This window comes from Mastigoproctus giganteus, chromosome 5 (assembly GCF_048544385.1).
Source record: "Mastigoproctus giganteus isolate SK-2022 chromosome 5, ASM4854438v1, whole genome shotgun sequence".
Taxonomy (NCBI): domain Eukaryota; kingdom Metazoa; phylum Arthropoda; class Arachnida; order Uropygi; family Thelyphonidae; genus Mastigoproctus; species Mastigoproctus giganteus.
Genome location: NC_143579.1, coordinates 188,235,781 through 188,261,106, shown reverse-complemented (window position 1 = coordinate 188,261,106; position 25,326 = coordinate 188,235,781). Strand labels below are relative to the sequence as shown.

At 37.1% G+C, this 25,326-nt stretch overlaps 1 protein-coding gene across 1 annotated transcript in view; it reads right to left on the bottom strand.

Moving 5' to 3' along the window:
• LOC150085942 (phosphorylase b kinase gamma catalytic chain, skeletal muscle/heart isoform-like) overlaps positions 1-25,326 on the bottom strand; it is a 301,197-nt gene that overhangs the window by 244,568 nt on the left and 31,303 nt on the right. The window contains exon 4 of the mRNA XM_090374747.1: positions 496-550. Coding sequence (XP_090230873.1) covers positions 496-550 — 55 coding nt within the window. The remainder of the gene's footprint in view (positions 1-495; positions 551-25,326) is intronic.

Below are 25,326 nucleotides of genomic sequence, written 5' to 3'. Positions count from 1 at the left end.
ACAATGATGCACCTTGAATTGAGTACAGCAGCAAAACGAAATGAATGAAGTCAATTATATCCTGTATATCACTGTTGGGAGAAATATACACAATCGTTGTAAGTATCACTTGGCTGCTGGGTAACAAGCACTCCATTGTAGATATATCACGAATGAGCCAAACACTGAATTCGTGACTCTGTTCGTGACTTCAGTTCTGGATTTGTTCGATTTTTAAAACGGTTCTAATTTTCGTCAATGGTGTTTTAACGTAAAACATCTTTCATGTGTACAGAGTACACACACAGTTTTTTTTATATATAAAAATTCAATCCTGATTTTCAACTTATTTTACAGATTATTTAATCTTGTGAGCTTCTTTTTTTCAACTAATTTCAATAATAATAATTATAATAATAATATAATACATTACAACAACAATAATAATAAAAAGAAAAATACTTCTCTTGAAGTATTTTTCTGTTGAGCTGTTATGGCCACCATAAAAATACTTACATTTCTATTATAAGGAAGATGAATGCAGAAGATTTGAAGACATCATGTAGTTCAACTGAAAGGAGACAATTTTATTAATACTGAATCATTTAAAAGAGATTGTATTGGAAAAAAAACAAAGGAAAAAATAAATTACTATTATAGTACTAAAGAGTAACTAGTGAATGGGTTAGCATTAGCATTAGTAGAGGCATTTGATGCAAGAAAGCAAGCTTATGCAGCATCAGCCAAAAAAAAAAAATAAATAAATAAAAAATAAAAAATAACCACTTCCACTTCACCCCTCTGTTTGTTCGAAATACCTCTCCAGCTGAGCCTTAAAATTATTTAGGCTATCAACTTCCACAACAAGGGATGGAAGTCTATTCCACCAACCAACCACCCGCTGGCTAAAGGCAAATTTCCGCACGTCTATCCTACATCTGTCTTTCCTAAATTTGAATTTATGCCCTCTCAGGTGATTATTCTGAGCAAGAGGAAGAATCCCATCAGCATTGAACATGCTCAAACCATTCAAGGCTTTATACACCTCTATCAGATCACCTCACTGGTGCCTAGTCTACAGACACTGTAATTTGCAAAACTTCAGGCTTTCTTCTTAAGAGAACCCCCTTTGTTCCATTCACTAATCTTGTTGCCCTTCTCTGTACTCGTTCCAGCAGCTCTACATCCTTCTTGAAATGAGGCCTCCAGGCCTGTATACAGTTCTCTAGGTGTGGCCTGACCATTGCCTTATACAAGGGACTAATCACCTCCTTATCCCTGCTAGAAAAATTCCTATATATCATCGACAATACACCATGAGCTACTCTTGCAGCCCGTCTGCACTGATCACAGAACTTCATATCTGCCTGCATTACCACCCCCAGGTCCCTTTCATTCTCTGTCACTGTCAGTGTAGTACCACAGAGTACCACTTTACATTTGTCAATGTTAAACTTCATTTGCCACCTCTCAGCCCATCTACTCAACCTTTCCAGATCCTGTTGCAGCAGCATAGTGTCAGTAGTGTCCTTGACAACCCTGCCAACCTTTGTATCGTCTGCAAACTTGGACATTAAGCTTGATATACCATCATCAATATCATTTATAAATACCGAAAACAATAACGGACCCAATACTGAACCCTGAGGGACTCCACTAATAACATTAGTCCAAGATGAGCAGTGTCCATTGATTACCACTCTCGGTCTTCTCCATCTCAACCACCCCTTTATCCATAGCAGCAATTTACCTCCACTGCCACACTGCTCCAATTTGTGCAGCAGTCTTCCATGTGCAACATATCAAAAGCCTATCTAAGATCCAAGTATATAATATCAAAGTTATTCCCTGCATCCAGTTCTTTTGTGACTGCATCATAGTATCCAATCAAATTGGTCAGGCAAGACTTCCCCTTAACAAAACCATGCTGTGTCCGAGCTATAACTGAAGTCTTGTCTAGATGATTCTGCAGTGCTTCTTTAACCAGTGCCTCCATTAATTTTCCGGGAACAGAAGTTAAACTCACAGGTCAATAATTACTTGTGTCAGCCTTTGATCCTCCTTTGTCAATTGGGGTCACATTTGCACATCTCCAGTCCATGGTATCTCCCCTGAGTGCAAGGAAGCTCTTATAATTATGGCTAAGGGTTTGCTTACTTCCTTTGCTGCCTCCTTTAATATAACTGGATAGATCACATCCACCCCAGGTGCCTTTCTTGTGTTTATCTTCAACAATTTCAAGTCCACTTTACTCTCAGTTATTACATGATTCTCTAGCTTACTGACAGAGTTGAATACACCTCTGGCATTAATCTCACTGAATAACTCCTCATGTGTGAATGTCGATGCAAAGTATTCATTTAGTTTGTTAGCTACCTGAGCAGGATCATCAACAGTTGACCCATCGATATGAAGTGGACCAATCTGATTCATCCCCTTCCTTCTAGAGTTTACATAAGTAAAGAACTCTTTGCTGTTTTTCTTTGCATCCTTTGCCAAAGATTTCTCGTAATCTGCCTTCGCCTGTCTCACCACCTTTGTAACTTGGTTACAGATCAACTTGTATTAATCATAGGCTTCTGTGTCACGTGTTAATTTGTATGTATCCCATGCTTTTTTTCTTCTCTGCCATATGTCTCATTAGTTCATCTGACATCCATTTAGGCCTAAACCTTGAACAATATTTCTTAGTTGGTATGTAAAGCCTAGTAGCTTCCAAGATAAGTTCTTTGAATGCTTCCCATTTTGAATTTGCTGTTGGTAACATCATCAGTTGGTCCCACTGTATAGAATTTAAATACTGTCTCAGTCCATCGTAGTCGCCTTTACGAAAGCAATAACCCTTCCCTTTACCACTTATGGTAGTTACCTCTTTGAGTAAATCCCACTTCAGCACACTGTGATCACTGCCACCTAGTGGTTCATTTATCTGCAGATTCTTAATGCATGAAGAATCACTACTGATAATCAAATCAAGAGTATTACTCCCTTTAGTTGCCTCCTGAACATGCTGATGTAGAAAACAATAATTCAATAAATCCACAAAAGCCTTGCTAGTGTGTGAGTGACTAGCCCCCAAATTCCAGTCAATAAAATCCCCCATTATAAGACTCTCTGATTTACTGGCCCACTCTATTTCCCTGTACATTTTCTTATTATACTCATCAGAGTCATTATGCCTATAGCACAAACCTACTCTCAATTTTGATCTCCCAAGCTATTGCCATTGCACCATGTTTTGTTCATAGTGAACTGCCATCAAATAAAATAATGGCAAAAATTAAAACTTTCATGATGAAAATATACCCTGGTATTTGACATTACAGTGCAATCTAATGTTATGAAGTGCTTCCAATGTAGCAGCCAGGTAAAATGTTTACAAAGGATTAAGTAATACTGTTGATATCTTGTATACTGAACTGTGTCATGGTGTTGGTTAAAAAAAATCCCAATTTACTGTTGGAGAAGATTAATGTGATTTTTGCGAAGATTCAAATTGGAAAATTTTACAAAACAGAACGCTTATCAGAATAATATGAGCCTGACGGCAACTATTGTATATACATGTCATAACTGATGTGCATGACAAACTGGATTGACTTTGCTGTCTACTAGCATCTATTCCAAACTTTGATGTTGGTAGTCGAGATTAGCATTAGCATTAGTAGAGGCATCAAATGCCTCTACTAATGCTAATGCTAATGCTAATATGATGCAAGAAAGAAAGCTTATGCAGCATCAACCAAAAAAAAAAAAAAAAAACACACACACACACACTTCCATTTCACTCCTCTGTTTGTTCAAAATACCTGTCCAGCTGAGCCTTAAATTTATTTTAGGCTATCAACTTCCACAACAAGGGATGGAAGTCTGTTCCAACAACCAACTACCCTGTGGCTAAAAGCAAATTTCTGCACATCTATCGTACATCTGCCTTTCCTCAATTTGAATTTATGCCCTCTCAGGTGATTATTCTAAGCAAGAGGAAGAATCCCATCAGCATTGAGCATGCTCACACTATTCAAGGCTTTATACACCTCAGTCAGATCACCAATGCAGGTGACTAGTCTCCAGACACTGTAATTTGCAAAACTTAAGCCTTTCTTCATAAGAGCAACCCTTTGTTCCATTCAGTAATCTTGTTGCCCTTCTCTGTACTCGTTCCAGCAGCTCTACATCCTTCTTGAAATGAGGCCTCCAGACTTGTATACAGTACTCAAGGTGTGGCCTGACCATTGCCTTATACAAGGGAACAATCACTTCCTTATCCGTGCTAGAAAAATTCCGGTATATCATTGACAAGACACCATGAGCTACTCTTGCAGCCAGTCTGCACTGCTCAGAGAACTTCATATCTGCCTGCACAATTACCCCCAGGTCCTTTTCATTCTCTACCACTGTCAATGTAATACCACAGAGTTGATACGTTTTGCTCTGGGGTTACCGTTTCCCATATGTAGTACTTTATATTTGTCAATGTTAAACTTCATTTGCCACCTCTCAGCCCATCTGCTCAACCTTTCCAGATCCTGTTGCAGCAGCATAGTGTCAGTAGTGTCCTTAACAACTCTACCAACCTTTTTATCGTCTGCAAACTTGGACATTAAGCTCGATATACCATCATCAATATCATTTATAAATACAGAAAACAATAATGGACCCAACACTGAACCCTGAGAGACTCCACTAATAACATTAGTCCACGATGAGCAGTGTCCATTGATTACCACCCTCTGTCTTCTCCCCCTCAACCCCCCCTTTATCCATAGCAGCAATCTGCCTCCAATGACACACTGCTCCAATTTGTGCAGCAGTCTTCCATGTGCAACAGTATCAAAAGTCTTTCTAAGATCCAAGTATATAATATCAAAGTTATTACCTGCATCCAGTTCTTTTGTGACTGCATCATAGTATCCAATCAAATTGGTCAGGCAAGACTTCCCCTTAACAAAACCATGCTGTGTCCGAGCTATAACTGAAGTTTTGTCTAGATGATCCTGCAGTGCTTCTTTAACCAGTGCCTCCATTAATTTTTCTGGAACAAAAATTAAACTCACAGGTCTATTATTACTTGTGTCAGCCTTTGATCCTCCTTTGTGAATTGGGGTCACATTTGCACATCTCCAGTCTATGGGTGCCTCCCCTGAGTCCAAGGAAGCTCTCATAATTATGGCTAGGGGTTTGCTTACTTCCTTTGCTGCCTCCTTTAATATAACTGGATAGATCCCATCCACCCCAGGTGCCTTTCTTATGTTTATCTTCAACAATTTCTCCTCCACTTTACTCTCAGTTATTACAATATTATCTAGTTTACTGCCAGAGTTGAATACACCTCTGGCATTCCCCTCGTTGAATTACTCCTCATGTGTGAATGTCGATGCAAAATATTCATTTAGTTTGTTAGCTACCTGAGCAGGGTACAACTTTGCATATAAATACATATAAATTTTGTTTAATTGGGACCAAGGACTAACAAAAACACTAGTTTAGAAGAAAAATATTAATAAAATTGCAGTTCTTTATACATATTAATACAAAATATGTATTAAAAAATAAATGACTTAAGTAAAAAAGTTATTTCGATGTCGATGGCTTCATAAAATTTAATAAATTCGTCTGACAACACGGAGACTTCTTTTTTTCATGCAGAATTTCTTCATAGCAAGCTAATAATTTTTTTATTCCTTGCTTTGTAACTATAAGGCGTTCTTCGTTGTAGTCTATGTTTTCTAAAATTTTTAAGCCCTTTTCAATTGAGCTGAGACCTTCTGTCAAGTTTGCAATTGTCATGTGCTTTTTGCCGTTGCCTCATTTAGGCCTGTAGCACATGCAATATCACATGGTCTTTCATTTCGCTCAAAGCGTTTCACAATTTCATATTTTTTCTATATTGACAGAGGCGGACTGGCCATAAGCCTTACCGGGGAAACCCCGGTGGGCCTGTGTGATTTTGGCCATAAACCATAGTATGAGGCCACTATAAATTTTCCAGGGTAAGAATTTTTGACCCAGTCCGCCTCTGTTTATCGATAATTGCTTTTCTTTTTCTCTCTGAATCTGCAGTGTCTTCACCAGTACGCTTCCTTTTCACACCTTTAAAGTATTTTACTCATTTTTAGGGAATAAAGCACAATTACAAAATGAGGAGGCACGTTTGATATGCATAAACAAAGCTGCACGCATGTAGCAACTGAATAAACAACGCCATAAAGGCAGAGATACACTATTAACATCTGACATTTCTAGGGGTTACTACCATAAAACAATAAAAATCCAGTTGCGTTTCTGCTAGTGGAATATGTTATAAACTGGTAGTAAACTCCATCTAATTGCATACCGATAGCTGGAATTGTGTTGGTTTTTACGTTCTTCTGGTGAAATATGTTTCCCCTAAAACAAATACATTTTCAGAATCTCCTCTTCATTCCTATCGTGTTGCGTTCGGTTGGGGTGATTCTGCGTTCGACTGCCATTTCTTGTAAACACAAGGGCGAATCGTGCATAAGCCAATTCGGTTCGTTTTATATTATAAGATATCGTTACCGTATTTATAAATAGTGTATGATCGAATTTGTGTGGTGTAAACACGTGTTATACGAGGACTGACTGTATACGGCTCGACCGACGCAATCCATTTCTCTCGTGAAAACAATATAATTTCCGACAAACGTTGAGCACGAATTCGAATGCACACATATAAATATGACAGTTGGAATACAAATTCTTGTATATGTGTACAGCTCATTCGCAGTAAAGTTGAATTTTGTTCATCTTTCGCTCTCACTCTCTGCCGTCGCACCATATATCGATAACATATGAAAAACGACCTTAAAGATAGTGGGTGGCAGTGTTGCCAAACGAAAAAATCAAGAACCGCATAACTCCGAGTTCGCGTAAGTCGGGGTATTACTGTATACCTATGTTCTCTTGCTAAAATTAAATTAAATTATTAATTAGCTGTAAAGGATATTTTGTGTTTGAGAAAGTGACAGTCAAATATTTGCAATTCTCTTTGTAAATCACAGTTTTGAGATTTACAAAGAGAATTGTAAAAAATCAGTGTGTGAAAAACACTGATTTTTTGAAACTGAGAGAATTAAAAGGAAGAAATTATCTGTATGAGTTTATTTTCTATAAATAAATGTTTTACTGCCTTTATAAATGATAATTTATAAATGATTATCTGGGATCAATAACTATTGTGTATTTCTGATGCTCTTTATAGCAAGTTAGTTTTTAAAATAAATTTGAAGGGTTTTTTTATTTAATAAACTTAACTGTATTTAATATATAGTTTGAATTCCTATACTCAATAGGTTAGTTTATTTTTGTATTGAGATAGATATTTGGAAAGCTACAGCTTAATTAATATTTTATTTATAACAATATTTATTAACATTTATTAATACTTTAGTGGGAACTTCATAACTTTCATTCAGTGAATTAGATTTAACTTCATTAGTGGTTAAATTTTGTGAGCAGTTTAATTTCTGTAATACTTTGTTAACTTAAATAATTCTGTGGTATATTGTAAGTTTACATTTTTTAAAGTATTTGGAAAGCTACAGCTTAATATTCAGATAGCCTTTGTTATCAATATCTGGGCAGGAACTTCATAACTTTTGTTCGGTAGCTTAAATTTAATTTCTCCAGTGGTATGTATATGTTAGTGCACTTTCATCATTAATACACAGCCAATTATAGATTAGCAAATATTTGAAATAGCGGCATCGTTTAAGTTACATCTCATATTGATTAGCTGTAAATACCTTCACGATGAGTTGCCATGACATTGCACTACTTCGAATAAGTAACGCTTCAACCGAAGGAGAAGACTGTTGTTACTTATTCTCAGTGGATACCACCACCCAGACAGCACCATTTCAGGGCTATTTTGTATATGTGTGGGATAATAACTCGACTATCCACTTGTCCCTATTAGACTTAGAAAAGCAAAAAGGTAGAGGGAAAGTAATAGTAGGAGTGGAAGAGGAAAAGAAACGGTGTAGAAGAATGAAAGGGACAGTAACTTCTTCAACTCACACCACTCAAAAACTCATAAACTCCTCGAATAGGCAATGCTTCCCCAGTGGAGAAGGCTGTTGTTAACTATTCTTGGAAACTCTGAACATCATCAGGCTCCCCCTGGTGCCGTTTCAGGGCTATTTGGCCCTTTTTCAATGGGTGGGTGGGTAGGTACCCAAGTGATGCAATGATGGCAAAACGGTTATGAAGTATATCTCCACAATATGAGAGATGCCTGATGATGTATGATATAAGTTAGGACTCTAATGCATTAAGGGCTTAAGCCTCAAGCTGCAAAAGAGTTAGAGTATGTATATCTTAGTACACTTGCATCATTAATACACAGCCAATTATAGATTAGCAAATATTTGCAATAGCGGCATTGTTTAAGTTACATCTCATATTGTGAATACCTTCACGACGAGTTGCCATGACATTGCACTACTTCAAATAAGTAACGCTTCACCCAAAGGAGAAGACTGTTGTTACTTATTCTCAGTGGATACCACCACGCAGACGGCACTGTTTCAGGGCTATTTGGCCCTTCTTCGGTGGGTGGGTAGGTACCCAAGTGATGTAATGATGACAAAACAGTTGTGAAGTATATTTCCACAATATGAGAGATGCCTGATGGTCTATAATTTGCTAATCTATAATTGGCTGTGTGTTAATGATGCAAGTGCACTATGATATACATAGTCTAACTCTTTCGCAGCTTGAGGCTTAAGCCCTTAATGCATTAGAGTCCTAACTTATATCATACACCATCAGGCATCTCTCATATTGTGGAGATATACTTCACAACTGTTTTGTCATTATTACATCGCTCGGGTACCTACCCACCCACCGAAGAGGGGCCAAATAGCCCTGAAACGGCACCAGGAGGAGCCTGATGATGTCCGGAGTTTCCAAAAATAGGTAACAACAGCCTTCTCCACTGGGGAAGTGTTGCCTATTCGAGGAGTTTGTGAGTTTTTGAGTGGTGTGAGTGGAATTACAGATTTGCATCTGTAATTCCACTGTTCTCTTCCAAACCAGTACAAACATGTGTCTCAACCAGTCTTCTGAGTCTGACTCACCCTCCCACCATACTCATGTATGGTGGGAGGGTGAGTCAGACTCAGAAAACATTGAGAAGTACTTTACAGTAAACTTCTGATTTATGAACATCGTGCATTCCTGAAAAGTAATTCTTAAGTCAGGATCAATTTTCTCAAAATAATGATATAATGAGAGGACATGTTACAAAAAAAAAAATAAAGTTCACACTCAAAAATGCATAACAATTAGGACAGCCATTAAGATTTATGTAAAATATATGTCCTAACAACAACATTTAACACTTTTTTTAATTATAGGATTAAAAAAAAATAATACAATGAACTTCTGTTAAGTGGCCTGCTATTAAGCAGCAGATTTTTATTGGTCCCATGCTAAATCCTGTTATGAACACCCTCTGTTAAGCACCAACCTATATAATATAAACAACAAACAGTGCACTCAGTCTCCCAAGAGCTACTTGTCAATGAGAAAACATGTTTTGTTATCAGCAAATTTAATTCCATACATTTTGAAAGATTTACATTTCTTGAAAACTGTTTATTTGATTGGCTACTTTTATGCTATTAGGCTAAACAGGTTACATTCTCCTTGTTCATCATCACAAATAATGATACCATAGCAGAAAAATATATCAGCAATACTATATGCACTAAAAATAACTTTTTGAAAAACTGTGAATTTCTTATAGCAAACATGTATTGCTTTCAACTGAGTCGCTATTATTACTATTAAACAATGCTATTATAGTACCTAGTAAGAAATATAAGCAAGTAACTTCAATTAGTGATGGTATGTTGTTTCTCAGTAAGATTTTGTTTTGATATGTTTAGAGAAAAGCACTATAACAACAATAACACAATTACTGCTTTGCAGTAAGTGTGTTATTGTTGTTATTTGCAGTATAGCACTGTGGCAGTGTTAAGTATCACATTAGAGCACATAAAAATTATCTATTTTCCACCTAATTGCATAAGTGTGTCTTGGGTCAAGAAACAACTCTTATATATTTAAGCAAAATGAACATATTGTTAAAATCTATGTTTATTGGACAATTTTTTGGATAAGGTTTCTTTGATCAGAAGTCAAAACTGAAAGTATTCAAAAATGTTTCCAAAGGTGTCAGTTTTCATTTTTACCTGAACTTGCTAATGAACCTGTGCCGAATGAGAAAAAGCCAGAGAATTGCATTGAACTCTGCCAGAAACTGCATGATGCTCAGCAGAAGTTGTAAACTTATAAAATGACCTACTAACAATTAAAATAAATAGTGCAGCCACTGATTAAAATAAATCTGTTGGTGAAATCCTGCATCAGTGCAAATGAAATTATTTATTAAACAGGACAATGATGAAATACAAGAGCTGCTGAAAATAAAAGTCAGTGTAATAAAAAAAAAAGGGGGGCCTTACAACATATCAAAAAATTAAAGGAATTTAATAATCTTATATATCATGGCAAATTGATTTTTAAACTAACAAAGTTTGAAGAATCCTTATTAAATGATATATAAAGTAAGCAGGATTTTCTCCATCTGCCAAAGCAAAAAAAAAAAAAATTAATAATAAATAATAAATAAAGAAAGAAAGAAAAAGAAAACAAGTTAAAGTTCGCAAAGTCTGGCATGCATCCTCCATTAACATGTTCACTGCCTTTTATATTTGCGAAGGTCCTTTATATGTACTTAGGAGTGCTTCTCTAGGGTGCTGAAACAAGTTGGCACTGCTTTTTAGGAAATAGATTTCATCTGTGAAGAATCGTCACTCCAAATAACACTAGCATCTGCTGTTTGTAGCATTCTAACATAAACAGTTGCATTTGAACGAGATTCGGAATTCGCATCACTTCGATAGAATTCCATTTCAGTATTATATGACATATTATAAAAAGATAATTCAATGTTATCAGCTTCAACATACTGTCCATCCTTGTTCCTTTTCAGTCCTGATGTCCCAGGCTGTGGATCCATTATAACAATCCTTTAGAATAAAATTTTATAGGAAAACACTTTTTACACAAACCTTTATCAGTAGACACACATTAAGGATAATGCATTGTTTTTCACAAAGTAAAGGATTAAATAACAAGCATCATCTTCAAAAAATTTTACTTTTTCTTCTTGTGGAAAATACTAAACTATATAAAATAACTTCAACATAAGCAAAGAAGAAATACTAAACTATATAAAAAATTCAACATAAACAAAGAACATACATATATATAAAACTGTAAGCCAAATATACAGCATTTATAGTACTTTCTAAACATTGAAATTTAAACTAATCAAAATCTCAACTGTAATGCAATAGCCCATGGTTCAATTAGCGTACCAATATCACTCAGCTTTTCATTTCATGGCTGTTCCTTTTACAGTGCTCATTTATTGACACAATTCAATGGACACATATCTGTGTTCACGCACAAAAATTGAAGTTCATTTGGATGCAATTTTGTATTCAGGCAGTGAATATGTTAAGCAATAATCTGTCTCACGCATCACATTTTTGCTTGTCCAACGAAGTGGTAGTAGTAGTAATGAAGGCATGTGATGCAAGAAAGCAAGCGTATGAGCTTATGTAGCATCAGCAAAAATAAAAACAATTTTACACATCCATTCCCTCTAAACGTTTGTCCAGTTCTTCCTTCAATTTATTTAAGTTATCATCTTCCTCTAATGCATTAAGGGCTTATACCTCAAGTTGCAAAAGAGTTAGACTATGTATATTTTAGTGCACTTGCATCATTTTTAGTGCACTAAAATATACATAGCTATCACCTTCCACAACAACAGATGGACTTTTGTTCCAGTAATAACTAACTGCTGGCAAAAGGCAAATTTCTGCTAATCTATTCTACAACTGTCTGTCCTCAACTTGAATTTATGGCCCCTCAGGTTTGTAATCTGAGCAAGCGGAAAAATTAGAATTCAGCATGCTCAACCCATTCAAGGCCTTATACACCTCAATCAGATCATCTCGCAGGTGCCTAGCCTCCAGCCGATGCAATTTACGGAACTTAAGCCTCTCTTGCAAAAAGGATCCCTTCATTCCCCTCACCAACCTTGTTGCCCTTCTCTGTACATGCTTAAGCAAATCTACATCCATCCTAAAATGAGGCCTCCGGACCTGCACACAGTACTCAAGGTGTGGCCTGACCATTGCCTTATACAGAGGAAGAATCACCTCCTTTTCCCTGCTAGCAAAATTCCTGTATATCATTGACACCCCCCATGACCTGGCCTGGCAGCCTGTCTGCATTGCTCAGAAAACTTCATATCTGCCTGCACAATTACACCCAGGTCTTTTTCATTTTCTACCACCTTAAGTGTAGTACCACACAGTTGGTACATTTCTCTGGGGTTTCTTCTACTCATATGCAGTACTTTGCATTTGTCAATGTTAAGCTCCAGTTGCCACTTCTCAGCCCATCTACCCAATTCTAGATCCTGTTGCAGTAACACGCAGCCATTACTGTCATTAACAACCCTGCCAACTTTTGTATCATCTGCACACTTCAACACTAAGCCTGATATACTTTCATCAATATCATTGATGAATATACAAAACAACAGTGGACACAACACCGAATGCTGTGGGACTCCACTAATAACATTAGTCCACGAAGAGCACCACCCATTGATTACCACCTTCTGTCTTCTCCCACTCAGCCATCCTTTTATCCATTGTAGCAACTTACCCTTAATACCATTCTCGTCCAATTTGTACAGTAGTCTTCCATGCACAACAGTGTCAAAAGCTTTATGAAATCCAAGTATATGATATCAAAATTATTTTTTGAATCCAGTTCCTTTGTAACCACATCATAATATCCTATCAAATTTGTCAGACAAGACTTTCCCTTAACAAACCCAAGCTGTGTCTAAATTATTGCTACAGTCTTGCCTAGATGATCCTGCAGTGCATCTTTAACCAGTGACTCCATTATTTTACCTGGAACAGAAGTTAAACTAACTGGTCTGTAATTACTCGTATCACCCTTTGATCCCCCCTTTGTGAATTGGGGATTCATTTGCACATTTTCAGTTGGTGCGGGACCTCCCGTGAGTCCAAGGATGCTCTCATAATTATGGCTAAGGGTTTGCTTCCTTCCTTTGCCGCCTCCTTTAATATATGGATAGATCCCATCCACCCCGGGTGCCTTTCTTATGTTTAACTTCAACAATTTCTCCTCCACTTTGTTCTCAGTTATTACAAAATCATTAAGCACCCTGCTACAATTTGATAACCTTCTGGCATTTTCAAACCTTAATAACTCCTCATGTGTGAATGCAGATGCAAAATACTCATTCAGTTTGTTTGTTATCTGAGCAGGATCATCAACAGTCAAACCATCGATATCAAGTGGACCAATCAGATTCATCCCCTTCCTTTTGTGAATTGGAGTCACATTTGCACATCTTCAGTCTATGGGTACCTCCCCTGAGTCCTAGGAAGCTCTCATAATTTTGGCTAAGGTTTTGCTTACTTCCTTTGCCGCCTCCTTTAATATAACTGGATAGATCCCATCCACCCCAGGTGCCTTTCTTATGTTTATCTTAAAAAAATTCTCCTACACTTTGCTTAGTTATTATAAAATCATCTAGCTCACTGCCATAGTTTAATTCAACTCTGGCATTCCTCTCCTTGAATAACTCCTCATATGTGAATGTAGATGCAAAATACTCTTTTAGTTTGTTTTCTATCTGAGCAGGATCATAAACAGTTGAACCATCAATATCCAGTGGACCAATCTGATTCATTACCTTCCTTCTAGAGTTTACATAAGTAAAGAACTCTTTACTCTTTTTCTTTGCATCCTTTGCCAAAGATTTCTGATAATCTGCCTTTACCTGACTAGCCTCCTTTGTGACTTGGTTACAGACCATCTTATATCTATCATAGGCTTCTGTGTCACCCATTAATTTATATATATCCCATACATTTTTGTTCTCTGCCACATGTCTCATTAGTTCATCTGACATCCATTTAGGCATAAACATTGAACAATATTTCTTAGTTGGTATGAAAAGCCTAGTAGCTTCCAAGATTAATTCTTTGAATGTTTCCCATTTCAAATTTTCTGTTGGTAACATCATCAGTTGATCCCACTGTATAGAATTTAAATACTGTCTCAGACCTCCGTAGTTGCCTTTATGAAAACAAAAATCCTTCCCTTTATCCCTGATGGTAGTTATGTCTTTGAGTAAATCCCACTTCAGCACATTGTGATCATTGCCACCTAGTGGTTCCTTTATCTGCAGATTCTTAATGCAATAAGAATCACTACTGATAATCAGATCAAGAGTATTACTCCTTCTAGTTGCCGCCTGAACATGCTACTGTAGAAAAAAATCATCCAATAAATCCACAAAAGCCTTGCTAGTGTGTGAGTGACCAACCCACAAATTCCAGTCAATATCTGGGAATTTAAAATCCCCCATTATAAGATACTCTGATTTACTGGCCCACTCTATTTCCCTGTACAGTTGTTTATTATACTTATCAGAGTCATTAGGCCTATAACACACTGCTACTCTAAATTTTGCTTTCCCAGTGTTTTGTCACACGAAACTGACTCAACACTGCACATTATCCAGCCATGTCAACTGGCTGTACTTCCTTGAATTTTATGTGTTTCTTAACTAATAGCATAACCCCTTCTCCTTTCCTATTCTGTCTATCCTTCCTGTACACATTGTACTCCCCAAATTCAATTTCTGCATTTCTTATATCTGTGTGACACCACATCTCTGATATCCCAACAATATCTGCCTTTGATGTTTTGACCAACACTTCAAATTCATCAAATTTATTTACCAAACTCCTATTGTTGGTGTACACGCAAGTATACATGCAGCTGTTCCTATTCTTAGCTATCCTAACACAGTCCATGTATTTACTTGTTCCACAATGACTCCCAGCAGTCTCTGAAATACCCTGCATCTTGTTTTCCAGGCTGCTGCTCATTCCAATAGAAGCAGGGTAAGAATCACTTTCACCTCTGCCAGTGGCAACTGTTAATCTATTAATCTGTGTATCTGCCCCAAGTTAGCAGTTTTCAGACCCACCTAACATTGCCTAGATAGCATCAGCAAATATTCTTGTCCCCTTTCTATTTAAGTGTCTCCCATCCCTGTAGAAGAAATCTCTCCTGTTAACAAGCACTGACCAGGCTGAGAAAAATTCTACCCCTTGAGCCTTGGCACAATCTCTTCAGGGCCGAATTGATTGACAAGGCTCTCATCATATACTCCCTCCTATTGTGTTTGGGCAGAATTGCAGACACTTTCAAATTCAACCCTAATTCATGGCTTTCTTTCAACATTGACCTGTATTTGTTAAGTAATTCTACCGGTCTCCTACTCTTAATATCATTAGTTCCAACTTGTACAACAATATCATCTTTTGTGACCTTAAAAGATGATATCTACTCTACATCATCAACCTATGCCCCTGGCAGAAATACCCTGGTAGCTGACCGCACTAGCCGGATGGGTAAAGTGCCTGCCTGGCAACCCAAAGGTCACGGGTTCGAATCCCGCCTCGGGCTTGGATCAGAGTAGAAAATGCAAAAACTTTGGGAGGTGCATTATATCCACAGAAGCCTATGCACTAACAAAAAAAAAACATACCCTGGTACTGTTCCACCTATCCTTTTTGCACAATATGTTCCCCGTTTTCCTGACAGTAGAGTCACCGACATTTACTAGTTGTAGGTTCAAGGACAATCTCCTCAATTCCCACATTGTCTGGCTCAACGAGATGTACTAACATCTATATCACAAAAGGACAAATAACAGCAGCCATAAAAAGTAGTCTACTACTGTCAATATGCTCTGGATACAATTGTATACCACAATTTGTGATAAAATGCCTGAGGACTTTTCTAAGTGATCCTCTGCTGAAAATTTATAATGAAATGATTCAAAAAAACTACTTTTGCCAGAATGGAACACATACAGCCTCCAACCAATAACAAAACAGCAGGCATCAGATCAATGGCAAAAGTATCCAGCCTCCTTAAGCTTCTTAAGAAAATAATATTATTGATTTATACTGCACAACTACTTCCATTTCCTTTACCACAGATCCACTGCTCATTAAAAAAAAAAAAAAATCAATCTGAACTAATCTCTTATATACTATCAAAAGGTAATGCAAAACATTGAAGACAACAATGAAATAGTTATAATATATCTGGACATACAAGAAGCCTTTGATTCAGTCAACATCAATGCACTGGTGCAACTATTGAAACATTATTCCAAAATAAAAGGAAATGTGCTAACCCTCCTATCATCACTGTTATCCAACAGAAGACTAACTATAACTGTGAACAATACAGAATATTTAATAAAAACTCAGGTGGGAGTGCTGCAAGGAGCTGTCTTCTCTTTACAGCCATAATTCACCCATTCTTGGCAAATAAAGCTGAATTAAAATCTTATGCAAATGACATTATTATTATTGAGAATTTATTGAGAAAAATTAATAATAATAATAATTCTCTTGATAAAAATAAATTGTATTGTATTGTATTATTGTTATTATTATTATTATTTAGAGCTTGTTATATAGCAGCTAGGACTTGCATTGAAGCTACAGCACAATAAAGAAGTAGTATACTATTACATACCTAACAATAAGAAAAAAAATGACAAGCCTACACTAATTGTGAAATTTTCAAATCATGTGGTAAAGGAAAAATGGATTAGAAAGGCAAAGGAGATCCAACTGATAGCAAATGATGTATATCAGAACAATAGCAATATTTCAATCTACATAAATGACCACTTAACAACTCACCTCAAGCAGTTGTTTTGGGAAACAAAACAATTAGTAAAAACTCACAGTTACAAATTTTTATGGTTAAAACATGGAAAGATTTATGTGAAGAAGAATGAATCTTCAAGAGCCATAAGAATTTTGAGTTCAAAGATCTGCAGTATATAAAATAGACTCTTTTATTGTGCATAATTGAAATTTCTTGAAATCTAGAGCTAAGGTAAAATTAAGACATCAGGTATGCTCTTTGAGGAATCGCAGATTTTCAATTCACCTTTACATTTTTTAAATAATCCGAATATTCAATTTCTTTTAATTGATAAAAATAAGTTCTTTCTGGTAGCTCTAAATATCAGGTCATTAAGAAAAAATTGGTTTAACTTCTTGCAATATATAAATGCAATGAAAGAATTTATTTCATGTATAGTTTTGACAGAGGTTAACATAAAAAGTGATGAAATTTCTAATTATAACATACAAGGTTATGACAAGGTCTATATGTTGAGAGATTTGAGAAGGGGTGGAGGAATAATAATATACTATAGAATATACTTTAAGGCAATACAGGATGCTTTAAGGCAATACCACTTAACTTAGTCTTGTGAAAACTGCTGTGTCAAATTATTAGGAGAAGATCCAGAAAACACATTTATGATTTGTGCTTTTTATAGGCCACCATCATATTCTATAAACAGCTTCCTAATAGAATTAGATAACATAATTTTGCAATGGGATGACATACAGGCTGATAAGACCATACTAGTAGGAGATTTTAATATTAATTTACTAACTGATGAAACCGATAATGTGATACTCAGATACTCTGCAATCTTAAACAATTATGGATTTGAACAGACCTTATTTGGAATAACTAGGCAACAAAGGATGGAGGGTGATAGAACAGTAAGCTCTTGTTTAGATCACCTTGTAACAAATATAAAGTTGAAGTATGCTAATTCTTACATACTATTAGGGGCGCCTCCGTAGCCAGGTGGGAAGGAGCAGCAGTGCGTATCACATGCTTCTTGATTAGACCGGGGTTCGAGCCCGTCACCACCAAATACAGAAGATGCGGAAAGGTCAGGGAATGATCACTGCATATCCCGGAGCAATATGGCCTTAGTTGCTAATGCTCCTAAAAACCAAAACAACAACAACAACATACTATTAAATCAATTTTCAGATCACAGAACATGTAGACTAATAGCAGATATGTACTCAAAACAACATCCATGTGAAGATATAAAATTAACAAATGTTACGAAGAAAAATTAATTATCAACAGGTAAACTGAAACAGAACATAGATAACATGTTAATACAAGAGCAAGTATCTTACACAACAAATGTAAATGTCTTTTCAAATAAGGTAATACAAATGATAAACAATTCGAGGTTTGATAGAGAGAGAAAAGTAAATCACTCAGCTTGCAACATAAATTCTAGGAGGAGCAGGATTAAGATTAACTGTTCTATAATCTTAAGAATCTCAGTATATTGTGGAGTTAAGACTACACAAGAGTTCACTATCTGAGGAAGATTATCTTGTTGATTAAAGGAATTTTGGCAATAATGAATATAATATTAGATCGCAAAAGATCTAAAATTATATTCATTGAGATCTAATACAGCTTTGGCAAACCTATTTGCAGCCTCATATTGTTTGTTCATACCAGAAATCTGTTCTAATAGTGTTTTAATTTGATTTCCCCTTGATAATTTGTTCCTTGTACTTAACAGGTTATTTATAATGTTCCATTTATCCTTTTGAATTATCTGCTTATCCATAAAAAGTTGATTGTAATAAGTGTTTTTTTGTTTTCTAATCGTACCTGTCATTTATTTCTGAGTGTTTTATAATTGTGATAATGTTCTATCTTTGATGGACAATTTCTATACTGCCTGAAGTATTTATCCCTTTATACCATTAATTCTTCTATTTTGTTAGTCATCCAAGGTTTCTTGAACAAGAAATCTTAGTAAAGAGAAATAAAGAACAGTTCTCTGTTCTCTTGGTGGAGCTCATAGCACGGATGTTAGAGTCGGGAAGCTATCCTACAAATTTACTTTCATTTAAGGTAATACCTATATATAAAAAGGGATCACCAGATGACTTTTGCAATTATAGACCAATAATAATACAGTCAGTTATAAATAAGATAATAGAAAATTATATTTTTTCCCACATAAGCAAATACTTACATCAATATGGACTGTTAAACAACTCTCTATTCTCATATCGGAAGGGCAAGAGCACACAGACATTATTAGAGAATTTAGTAGACTCTTTTAACTTACATTTAAACAACAATAACTTCATAATGATTTTATTTATAGATTTGACCAATGCATATGACTTAATTGATATCCCAATATTGCAACAAAAATTACTGAAATATGGTATAAGGGGAAGAATCAATCAACTCTTAGCATGTTATTTAACCAAAAAAAAATAAAATAAAATAACAGTTGAAGTAGAAAATACAAAGGGAAAATATAATGTAAAGAGAGGAGTACCTCAGGGCACTCATGCAGGGCCAATCATGTTCAACATCTATATAAATGACATATTCAAAGTAAAGAACTCCTTATAAAAATTTATGCAGATGATATAATCTTATATACAATTGGAAAGAACCTGACAAAAATGGCTAAAGATTTATAGCAGGATGTAATACATTTACAAACTTGGTTGCACGATAATAAATTAGCACTCCACTTTGAAAAATGAAGAATTAAACTTGTTATCAAGGAATTTACTTTTCTTAACAAGTTCATTCATTGTAAACAAATTCTCTTGATAAAAATGAATTGTATTGTATTGTATTAATATTATTATTATTATTATTATTATATTACTATATTATTATATTATTTCTCCCTGATTGGGGCTTCCACCTCGTGATGGGTATTGCTATCAAGTACACAGGGTGGTTGTTATGTCTGATGTTACTGTTGGTCGAGGAACTCTCTGACTATCCTACAGGTGTTCAGGATTGTGACTTTCTGGAGTTCCTTGTAAGTGTTCGCTGGAAGACCTATTGCTGCTAGGCTGTTATGTAGGGTCTTTGGTACCATACCTGTGGTTGACACGATGATCGGAATGATCGTTACTTGTTGCATATGCCACATCTCTTTGATCTCCTGTCTTAAGTTCGTGTACTTCCAGATTTTTTCCCAATGGGTTTTCTGCAAGTTGCCAGTGTTGGGTACCGCTACTCAATCAGATAGGTAGCCTTTTCCTTCTTATTCACAAGGGTTATGTCCAGTCTGTTGTGCAGGATTGTCCTATCCGTTATTATGGCGGGGTCCCAGTACAGCTTGTGGGTTCGGGTCTCTAGTACTGCCTGGGGTTCGTACTTGTAGTATGATACACTTTCTTCGACCAACTGGTATTTCCTTGCTAGCTTCTGATGTATTATCCTGGCTACCTAGTTGTGTCTATGAGTGAACTCAGTCTGGGTGATCACCTTGCATCCTGTGGTGATGTGTTTCTGAGGCCAGGTGGCATCGTCGACATGTGTCATCTAACACTCCGGGTTCCTTGGCGATGTATTTTCTATAGTTGCTAGTGTTGATTACCTGGTCTTGGATGGCGAGAATGAATCCTTCAGTCTCGGGGAAGAGCGTCCCGCTCGTGGGTCATGCATTGGAAGCAATTTTATCTATGTGATCCTGATGGAGATCATTGTAGTGTCTGCCATGAAGTGTCTTCTCTGCCCATCTTTCTAGCTTCATTTGTACTTCTTGGTTGGGGGGGACTCCTCGCTTAGGTTCAGCGGAGTATACCGCTTGTCTATCTTTCTTATTGCCTGGTGGAGTGCTGCTGTGTGTTTCTGGAAGTAATCCTTCAGGTTAACAATCGCTGCCTTCTGTTGCTCAATAAGGTCTTTCAGGCCCCTTCCTACTCCTTCCCAGGAAATTGTCTGTCTCTCCACGGCAGATTTCGGATGGCGTTGGTGGCTCTTGGTCATCATTGTCCTTGTCTTTCTAATGACATCCTCCAGCTTTGTGTTAGTCCAATCTATGACCCTGAATGAGTGATTGATTTGATTTGGTAGTTGTTGGCGCATCGGCTTCTGCGGCCATATTGCACCTCCCAAGGTTTTTGCAGTACTTTGATCCAAGCCCGAGGCGGGAATCGAACCCGCGACCTTGGGATTGCCGGGCAGGTACTTTACCCACTCGGCTAGCCCGGTCGACTCCCCTGAATGAGTATGTTAGCACTGGGATTGCATAGGTGTTTATGGCTTTAACTGTGTTCCCTCCTTCAGCTTTGCTTTCGGCAGGCTTCTGAGTCTCTGATGGTATTTTTCGGTCAGGTAGGCCTTAATTTCCTTGTGTTGTAACTCCTAAGCCTGCATCATCCCTAAGTATTTGTAGGCCTCTCCCTCTGCCATGGCTTTGATCTCTTTACCACTCTGCAGCTGGTAGTTTCAGTTGACTAATTTTTCCTGATGCCATACATGTGTCTTGCATTTGTCTAGACCAAATTCCATCCTAATATCATTGCTGAATTCTTCAGTGATCTGGAGTAGTTGCTGAAGGTGCTTCTCAGTTCACGCGTAGAGCTTGATGTCATCCATATACATCAGGTGGGTGAGGATGTACAGGTTCTTCCTTCTTTGAGTTTATATCCGTACTTGCTACTGTTGAGCATGGTAGATAGCGGATTAAGTGCTAGACAGAACCACAATGGGCTCAGGGCATCTTCCTGAAAGATTCCTCTCCTGATGGGGATTGGTCTGGTTGTGATGTTTTCGACCTTAATAGTGGTACTCCATTTTGCCATCGTTTCTCCTAGGAAGTTTGTCACTATTGGATTGACTTTGTAGATATTCAGCCCCTCTATTATCCAACTATGAGGCACGGTGTCAAAGGCCTTGCGGTAATTGATGTAGGCTGTGTACATGTTGCGGCGCTTTTTGTAGGCTTGCTCCATAACCGCAGCATCTATGGTTAATTGCTCCTTGCATCCGTTTCTGCCATTATGTTCTGGTTCTCCAAGTGTTCTGATATCCTCCTGGTTATGCAAGGTAACTCAGGGTAACTCTTTTTTTTTTTTTTTTTTTTTGCTGGTGCAGTATAAGCCTCAGGCTTCCTTGCACCATATGGCTAATAATAATAAATTCAACTCATATCTCTCTGAAAATTAAGGACAGCCAGAATACAAAAGTATCTCAATGCCGAAATTCGGGCATCATCTTTGATGAAAAATTACGTTTTAAGCAGCGCACTGAGTTCTCCTCCACATCAAGATGTCTAAATTGAAATGAACTGCAAAGTAACATCGCTTGCATAATAGAAACATAAAAACCATAAAAGAATATATTTTTAATGATATTCATCCAATGGCACTATAAAGGGCAGAAATCTGAGCTTCTATGGCCATAACTAACATAAAAAGAATTTACTGGGATGAATATTGGCTACCACAATGGATAACATACAAGCACAGACGCCTCAAAGTAATACACAACTCACAACTTATAGAAAACTTTGTTCCACGTGTTCAAAGCCACATAGCGGCTTTGAACACCATTTGAAATTATTGTTTTTCTAAAAATTTTGATTTATATTTAGTAGTATAGCATTATTTTGTGATTTTGTGATTAATCTGGTATATTTATTCTTTACTCGGCCTTGTAATTGCATAAAAGTATCGGTAAGGGTATCAAATCCCCGTGTTACAAGTTGCAACTCCGCTAAACGAGAAGTTTTTTAGCCATATTTAGCCGCTTTATTGAATATTTTTTACATCAAATTATTTTCTATAAATAGCTTATAGACCTAGTCAGGATCGTTAGTTTATTCTGAATTGAGACAGTGAGATTTGGAAGTTAATTAATACTTAAGTGTCCATAGATTTACTGTTCGTAACTTGCTGCCTTTGTCATACGATACGTTATATTCCGAACTAGATAGCTTTAGTATAGTATAGTATAATATTGTCAATTAATCAGTAAAATCTATTAAACTTGTTAAACTTCGTTGTCAATTAAATTGTGCTTTTAACTAAATACATATAACGACTTAGATTACAAACGTAACATAATTAATTAATACATAACTTGATACGGAAGTTATATAAAGGGAACTCGTAGATAATTAATACATGATACTGAAATATATATATACCATTATAACTGTGTTGGGATACAAGTTTAGGCTTATAATTTTGTACTGAAATTGAAATTTTATTGAAAGTAAATCGGAATCATGACTCAGACCAGAGCAGCAAAGCAAAAGGCTCAAGCTAATGGAAGTGCTGTGGCTCAGAGGAGAACTGAGGGGGGGGCAGTTGCCCTCTGAATCACAACCTTTTAAAATGCACTGCTTGCATCATGTTTGTGGAGCAATCAGGTACGGGACATGATATTGCCATGGGGGATGTCTTTGTGTGTGTGTGTGTGCGATGCAAGGAGTGTAATGAAATCAGGCAACAACTCAGCGTTGTTATGGGCCTATATGAGAGCTTGAAGGACAGGGTGGATGCCCTCGAAGGAACTAAATTGAGGGGGCCCATCAAGCTCTCAGCTGCCCACATCAACACCTGAGCTTGCTTGCACTTGTCCATCACGCAACACAGCGGCAACCCCAAGGCAGAATGCGCTGGTCCCACAGGAACTAGTAGTTGTTGGTGACTCTATTGTCAGGGAAACGGGGAACATGCTTTGTAAAAAGGATAGGTGAACAGGACCAGGGTATGTCTGCCAGGGACAAAGGTTGATGACGTTGTATCATCTTTTAAGGGCACAAAAGGTGATATTGTTGTATACGTTGGCACTAATGATATCAAGAGTAGGAGACCAGCAGAATTACTTAACAAGTACAGGTCACTGTTGAAAAAAAAACCATGAATTAGGGTTGAATTTGAAAGTGTCTGCAATTTTTCCCAGACACGATAGGAGGGAGAATATGATGAGAGCCTTGTCGATCAATTCGGCCCTGGAAAGATTGTGCAAGGCTCAAGGGGTAGAATTTTTTTCAGCCTGGACTGTACTTGTTAACAGGAGAGACTGCTTCTACAGGGATGGGATACACTTAAATAGAAAGAGTGAAAGAATATTTGCTGATGCTATTGAGGCAGTGTTAGGTGGGTTGGAAAACTGCTAGCTTGGGGGGATACAAAGATTAATAGATTAACAGTAGCCACTGGCAGAGGTGAAAGTGATTCTTGCACTGCTTCTGGAATGAGCAGAAGCCTGAAAAGCAAGATGCAGGATATTTCAGAGACTGCTGGGAGTCATTGCGGTACAAGTAAACATACGGGTTGTGTTAGGGTAGCTAAGAATAGAAACAGGTGCATGTATATTTGCGTGTACACCAATGCTAGGAGTTTGGTAAATAAATTTGATGAATTTGAGGTATTGCTCAAAGCATCAAAGGCGGATATTGTTGGGATATCAGAGACGTGGTGTCACACAGATATAAGGAATGCAGAACTGGAATTTGGGGAATACAACGTCTACAGAAAGGATGGACGGGATAGGAAGGGATGAGGGGTTATGATATTAGTTAAGAAACACATAAAATCCAAGGAAGTGAAGCCAGTCAAAATCACTGGACAGTACAGTGTCGAGTCAGTTTAGTGTGACATAAGCATTGGGAGATCAAAATTGAGAGTAGGAGTGTGCTATAGGCCTAATGACTCTGATGAGTATAATAAGAAACTGTACAGGGAAATAGAGTGGGCCAGTACATCAGAGAGTCTTATAATGGGGGATTTTAATTTCCCAGATATTGACTGGAATTTGTGGGTTGGTCACTCACACACTAGCAAGGCTTTTGTGGATTTATTGGATGATTGTTTTCTACATCAGCATGTTCGGGAGGCAACTAGAGGGAGTAATACTCTTGATTTGTTTATCAATAGTGATTCTTCATGCATTAAGAATCTACAGATAAAGAAACCACTAGGTGGCAGTGATCACAGTGTGCTGAAGTGGGATTTACTCAAAGAGGTAACTCCCATCAGGGGTAAAGGGAAGGGTTATTGCTTTCGTAAAGGTGACTACGATGGTCTGAGACAGTATTTAAATTCTATACAGTGGGACCAACTGAAGATGTTACCAACAGCAAATTCAAAATGGGAAGCATTCAAAGAACTTATCTTGGAAGCTACTAGGCTTTAGCATTAGCATTAGCATTAGTAGAGGCATATGATGCAAGAAAGCAAGCTTATTCAGCATCAGCCAAGAAAAAAAAAAAAAAAAAACCCCACTCCCATTTCACCCCTCCGTTCGTTCGAAATACCTGTCCAGTTGAGCTTTAAATTTGTTTAGGCTATCAACTTCAACAACAAATGATGGAAGTCGGTTCCACCAACCAACCACCCGCTGGCCAAAGGCAAATTTCCGCACATCTATCCGACATCCGTCCTTCCTCAATTTGAATTTATGCCCTCTGAGGTGATTATTCTGAGCAAGATGAAGAATCCCATTGGCATTGAGCATGCTCAAACCATTCAAAGCCTTATA